This window comes from Chrysochloris asiatica, unplaced genomic scaffold, assembly GCF_000296735.1.
Source record: "Chrysochloris asiatica unplaced genomic scaffold, ChrAsi1.0 scaffold00027, whole genome shotgun sequence".
In the NCBI taxonomy this organism is placed as follows: domain Eukaryota; kingdom Metazoa; phylum Chordata; class Mammalia; order Afrosoricida; family Chrysochloridae; genus Chrysochloris; species Chrysochloris asiatica.
This window is the reverse complement of record NW_006408545.1, coordinates 14,793,922-14,800,115: the sequence shown is the minus strand read 5'-3', so window position 1 is coordinate 14,800,115 and position 6,194 is coordinate 14,793,922. Positions and strand designations below refer to the sequence as shown.

Below are 6,194 nucleotides of genomic sequence, written 5' to 3'. Positions count from 1 at the left end.
CAGAGTCACTGTACCTAAAATAATCACTCAATGTTCAACCATAGTTTCAAGAACTGATGGTACAGAAGGAAGAAGTCCAAGCTGTACTGAATGAAGACATTGGTGAAAAACAAGATTCAAGGAATTGACCGAATTCCAACTGAAATGTGGAGTTTTGGGGTGACACTGCAGGGTAACATAATAGACTGCAAAGTCAGTTTGAACTGCAAGGGCGGTGGTTCAAAGACACCAGTCGCTCCTTTGAAACCCTAGACAGGGTCACTATTAGTCAGAATTGACTCAACGGCACTTAACAGTATCAACAACAACAACAAACTGATGTAGCACTGAAGGCACTCACTATGCCAAGAAATTGAAAAGACAGCTAATTGGCCAGCTGATTGGAAGAGCGCTATATTTGTGCACATTCCAAAGAAAAGTGACCCAACATGATGGAGAATCACCAAACAATATCATTAATATCACATGCAAGTAACATTTTGCGGAAGATAATTCAAACTGGTTGCAACAGTACAGCCAAAGGGAACGGTCAGAAAATCTAGCTTGATTCAGAAGAGGCTACGAAACTAGGGATATCATTGGTGATGTTATGTAGATCTTGGATGAAAGCAGAGAATACCAGAAAGATGTTTACTTATTCGACCATGTGAATCATAACAAGCTATGAAAAACATTGCAAAGAATGGGAACTCCAGAATACTTCTTTGTGCTCATGAGGAAGCTATACATAGACCAAAAATATAGGCAGTAATTCAAACAGAACAAGGAGATACTGAATGGTTTAAAATCAGGAAAGGTGGGCATCTTTTTATTATACTTATTCAATAGGTATACTGAGCAAATATTCCGAGAAGGTTTATATGAAGAAAAACATGGCATCAAGATTGGAGAAAGACTCATTAACAACTTGAAAGTAAAGAGGATTTGAAATATTTACTAATTAATGTAAGTATTGATTGCACCTGAATGGAAAGAAAATAAAAATCCTCACAACTGGACCAATAAATAACAACATGATAAATGGAGAAAAGATTCAAGTTGTCTAAGACTTTGTTTTGCTGGGATCCACAATCAACATTCAGGGAACCAGTAGTCAAGAAATCAAAACATACACTGTGTTAGGCAAATCTACTACAGAAAACTTCTTTCAAGTGTTAAAGTACACAGATGTCACTTTGAGGATTTAGGTACACCTGACCAAAGCGATTCAGTCATCTCATATGCATATGAAAGTTGGACAATGAGTAAGGAAGGATATAGAAGAATCGATGCCTTTAATTATGATGTTGGTGAGGAATACTGAAAGTACTATGGGCTGCCTGAAGAACAAACAAATATATCTGGGAAGAAATACAGTCAGAATGCTCCTTAAAATTGAGAATGGTGAGACTTCACCATTTGTTCTTTGTATATTTTCAGGAGGGACTAGTCACTGGTGAAGGACCTCATGCTCGGAAAAGTGGAAGGCCAGTGAAAAAGTGTAAGAGCCCTCGATGAGACGGACTGATACAATGGGAGCAAAAATGGACTCATACAAAAAATAATTGTGTGGATGGTGCAGGACAGGGATGTATTGTTTTGTTTTTTTTTCAGAACTGACTTGAAGGCACCTAACAACAACCAACCCAGGGATGGGCAATCTTGCCCTGAGGGGACTTCCTTGGGTGTGCCCTTAATGATTTACATATATGCATCGTCTGGAGTTTGGGGTTTCTGGGCCCCCTGGTCATGAGTCATACCCCAATCATCTAGTAGCCAGGCAATTGAAAGGACCCAGAGTGAACCCTGTAAACTTTTCTAATCTGCAGTTGTGTACATAACCCAGTTACGGTCCTTTCCCTGCTTCTCTAGTCCCATCTGCTACAGTGGTGAATTGCTCTTCTACCAGTCATGATTTTGTGATGATTTCCTTTGTTTTCTATCATCTACAATCAGCCGCATAGCTATGAATCCTTTGGACACCATTATGAACTAATGCTGATGGTTTTTCTCAACTTGATGATTTGTCTTTGTCTTGTTTCGGTCCTAATTAAAGGGTTCTCAGTAAAATATATTTGAATTTGAGGCATTTCTCCCCCATCCCCCCAGCCCCCCAGAACAAATCTAATACTTTAACTACTTCCCTTCCACCTCCTAAGAATTGATGCTCTTACCTCACTAATATCATTCTCAGGTCTGATCAACACTAAGTGTGACCCAGCCTGGATAATGCATGTCCTGTGAGCCTGCACTGTAGGTCAGGGATTTATCATGTACAATCTGCTGTAGAGCATGAAACCTGAAGGCTTTTTGCTTGAGAAAGACTCTAGACAGGCAGGCCTTAATTCCATCTTGTGCCTATGTTTAAATGTTCAGATGCCGTTTTTTTCTGGAGTATCTCATGCACCTCTGACAGCTGAATGGCCAGAGTTAGAAGTAGAGTATATTTAAAAGTGGGTTTTTGGCCACTTCATCCAGCTGGCCTTCCCAGGAACTCTCTTGGGCATGCCCCTATAATGGCTGCCTTAATGGTCATGTATTTGTCATGTCATACCCAAATAGCCTCAGAGACAGTATGCAAGTTTTCCTATCTGCAATAGTCTCCTCCCGGCATCCTTAGACCTGTCAGTTGTGGTAGGAGAAGCTTTTCTTCTCTTGTGCCCTATAAAAGGTGACTTCATGGAGGTAGAACATTGGGAATTCATTAGAGCATCTGATTTCCCTTATCTGGGTTATCAGTGTTTGTCTGTGTCTTGTTTTCACTCCTGTTTGAGACTTAATAAAGAGCCTCTGTAATCTTTGTATATGTCAAGATGGGTCTCTTTCTGTCCCTACAACAAATCTAAAGTTGAGCATGCTATCCTAAGCAAGCCCCCACAACTGTTGCTAACAGACCCTCATCTGTGCCTGTGTGTTATTCTGCAGTACTGAGCCCATAGGGGCTGAGATGATTTCACTTCTGAGAGGCACTGCATTTGCTCAGCAGGGCCCTACTCAAGGCCATTAACTCCCCTCATAGAAGTCATCAACACCTATTAGCTGGTATCATTTCCCCATCATTATCAGACTAAAATGAGCTTTATCTTAGACATCGCAAAGGAAAAGCTTCATGCATGTCTGATTAACCATCCTCTCAGACCCCCACTGAGCAAGTCAATCAGGTACCTCCAGTTCCTGAGTCCTCACATAGAAAATACAAGAGTTACGTGAAGGTAATCGCTTAATCATGTAGGCTATCAGTCCTCACTTTCCCTCTACCCTTATAGGAAACAACAACAACAACAAAAACACCCCCAAAACCCAAAACCCATCCACAACCCTTTAGTAAAAACCCATTTAATAAAATAATTCACCATATTTTTATGCATATAACAATCATAATAACAATGCTCTTCTATTGTCAGTTGTACTGTAGTGGACTGTGTGTTGCTATGATGCCGGAAGCGATACCACTGGTGTTTCAGATACCAATGGCTGTCCATGGTGCGCAGGTTTTACTGGAGCTTCTAAAACAAACTATTAACAGAGGACTTGCAATCTACTTCCAAAAATGAGCCAATGAAAACCTTATGGAACAAACCAGAGCATTGTCCAACTTGCTTGCTTTGACACACACATCATCAGAAGGGATCAACTGCTGGAAGAGGTCCTCATGTTTGGTGAAGCAGAGGGCCAGCAAAGGAAATCCTCAGGGGATGTGCTTGATCCACAACAACGAACTTGCACATAACGGCAGTTGTGAGTGTAACGCATGACTGTGCAGTGTTGCCATGAATCTAAATGGAAGCCATAGCAGCTATCATTCTATCTTTCCAAGTGTAGAGATTTTCTCTGTAATGTAGGCACTCTGGCTATTTAGAGTTCCAGAGCTACAATTTGAGAGCTGGAGTATATTTTCTTCAGAAGCAAGATTGCTTAGTTTAAACCCCACCTGTGTTTGGGAGTCATCTTGAAGAGGTGCAGCCTGAGCATGTTGTTTCTGAGGCAAGCACCCACTGGCTTTGAGGAGGGGCTCCTGGCTCATCGGTCCCTGTTTTAAGGCACCACACATTGTTTGGCTGCCTAAGCACAACAAGTAAGGGCAATGTTTATGGCATTTCTGTTTCAAACAAGACCTCTCAGTGACATTCAGCAGAAGCCACTTTAACTTAGAAAACTGTGAGGAAGGTGGACAAAATGGGAAATGTCTTAGCAAGAAATCATTAAATGAGCACATTCACATCATTAGTGACCAAATGCTTCTCTTATATGAGCAAAGTCCACAGCAATTTAAAATGATTAAGTATAAATATAAAACAGAGATCCAGAAAACACAAACTCTCATGGAATTTGATGACTTTTCAGGGCAGTAGGAGTTAAGCACTGTGCTGCTAAGGGAAAGGTTGGGGGTTTGGATACACCGGCTGCTCTGTAGAACAAAGTCAGCCTTCCGTAAAAATTGTTGTTGTTGTTGTTATGTGCCGTGGAGTCGGTTCCGACTCATAGTGACCCTGTACAGGGTTTCTGAGGCTATAAATCTTTACGGGAGCAGAAAGCCTCATTTTTCTCCCGCGGAACGACTGCTAGTTTTGAACTGCTGACCTTGCGGCTCGCAGCCCGATTCATAACCACTACGCTACCAGAGCTCCTTTCCTAGGAAACCCTAAGGAGTATTTCTACTCTGTCCTATAGGGGATGGTTATGAGTTGGAATTAGCTTCATGGCAACATTTTTTTGTGTGTTTTAAGGGCCCTGGTAGTGTAGTGTGGGTCAGTGTTGAATGCAAACTGCAAAGTTAGCAGTTCGAATATACAAGTCACTTGTGGACTGCCAAAAGAACAAACAAATTATCTTGGAAGAAGTACATTCTGAATGTCCTTAGAAACTAGGATGGCGGGACTTCATCTCTCATGCTTTGGACATGTTTTTAGGAGGGACCAGGACATAATGCTTGGTAAAGTGGAGGGTCAGAGTAAAAAGAGGAAGACCTCCCAATGAGATGATTTTGACACAGTGACAGCAAACATGGGCTCAAATGTGGCAACAATTGTGAGGATGGCACAGAACTGAGTAATCTTTTGTTGTGTTAAACTCATAGGGTTGCTGTATGTCAGAATTGACTCCATGGCACCTAACAACAACACCGACAACAATCATGAATTGTAGTACCGGTTCTCAATAGTACAGAGAGAACAAAGTGCTATCAAATATGTCAACAGAACCTAGTCAAAACACACACACTCAATTTCCTCTTTCTTTGTTTCTTCACCCTGAGAACTGGTCCTGGCTTGGACTCCAGGAAATATATTATTATAGTTATATCTAGGGTATGGAGTTTGATGAAAGTTCCCTAAAGGATTCTGAAATGTTCCTTGGAAACCCTCTACAGGGTTGTTATGAGTCAGAACTGACCCGATGGCACTTAACACCACCACCAACTCCTCAGCTTAACCACCCACTTCCAGACTTTCCGAATGGGGGTATGGCAGAGCTGATGAGGGTTAGAAAGAAAAAGTTCATTTTTCTGATACAGAAAATAGAGAATCTTATTAACTTACCTTTCACAGTTGGGTCCAGCATAGTTTTCTTTGCAAATACATCGAACAGCTCCATTTTTCCTATAGCAGGATTCTGCAAAACTAGAATTGTAACAGAATATCAGGAATCAGTTACATATGGCACACTGTAGACACTGTGTGAACTTTTGATTAGAGCTAAGATTTTGCCTGGCTTTTTGATAATCATTTTTATCATGCTCCCGCTTAAATTCAAATGGGTGTGACCATTGTCTTTACTTAAATTACATCATTGTCCTTCCAGCTAAATATAGACCAGTGTGCCCAGGTAGAAAATGCTTGTCCATTCATGGGGCAATTTTTCAGATCTACGTTACTTAACTCTCCATAGAGGCATTTCATTATTTTTCCTTGGATCAGGGCAAATTTCCAGAACATCAGGTATATATATATATATATAGAGAGAGAGAGAGCTCTGGTAGCGCAGTGGTTACGAATCAGGCTGCGAACCGCAAGGTCAGCAGTTCGAAACTACTAGCCGTTCCACGGGAGAAAGATGAGGCTTTCTGTTCCCATAAAGATTTACAGCCTCGGAAACCCTGTACAGGGTTGCTATGGGTTGGAACCGATTCGACGGCACTTAACAACAACAACAACAACAATATATGTATATATATATGTATATATGTTGCTGTTGTTGGTAAGTACCGTTGAGTCGGT

The 6,194-nt window shown here is 41.2% G+C and overlaps 1 protein-coding gene across 1 annotated transcript in view; it reads right to left on the bottom strand.

The window, feature by feature from the left end:
• The window catches only part of LAMA4 (laminin, alpha 4), a 226,313-nt gene that overhangs the window by 130,738 nt on the left and 89,381 nt on the right, over positions 1 to 6,194 (bottom strand). Inside the window, exon 4 of the mRNA XM_006839983.1 lies at positions 5,517 to 5,597. Within this exon, the coding sequence (XP_006840046.1) occupies positions 5,517 to 5,597 (81 nt within the window). The remainder of the gene's footprint in view (positions 1 to 5,516; positions 5,598 to 6,194) is intronic.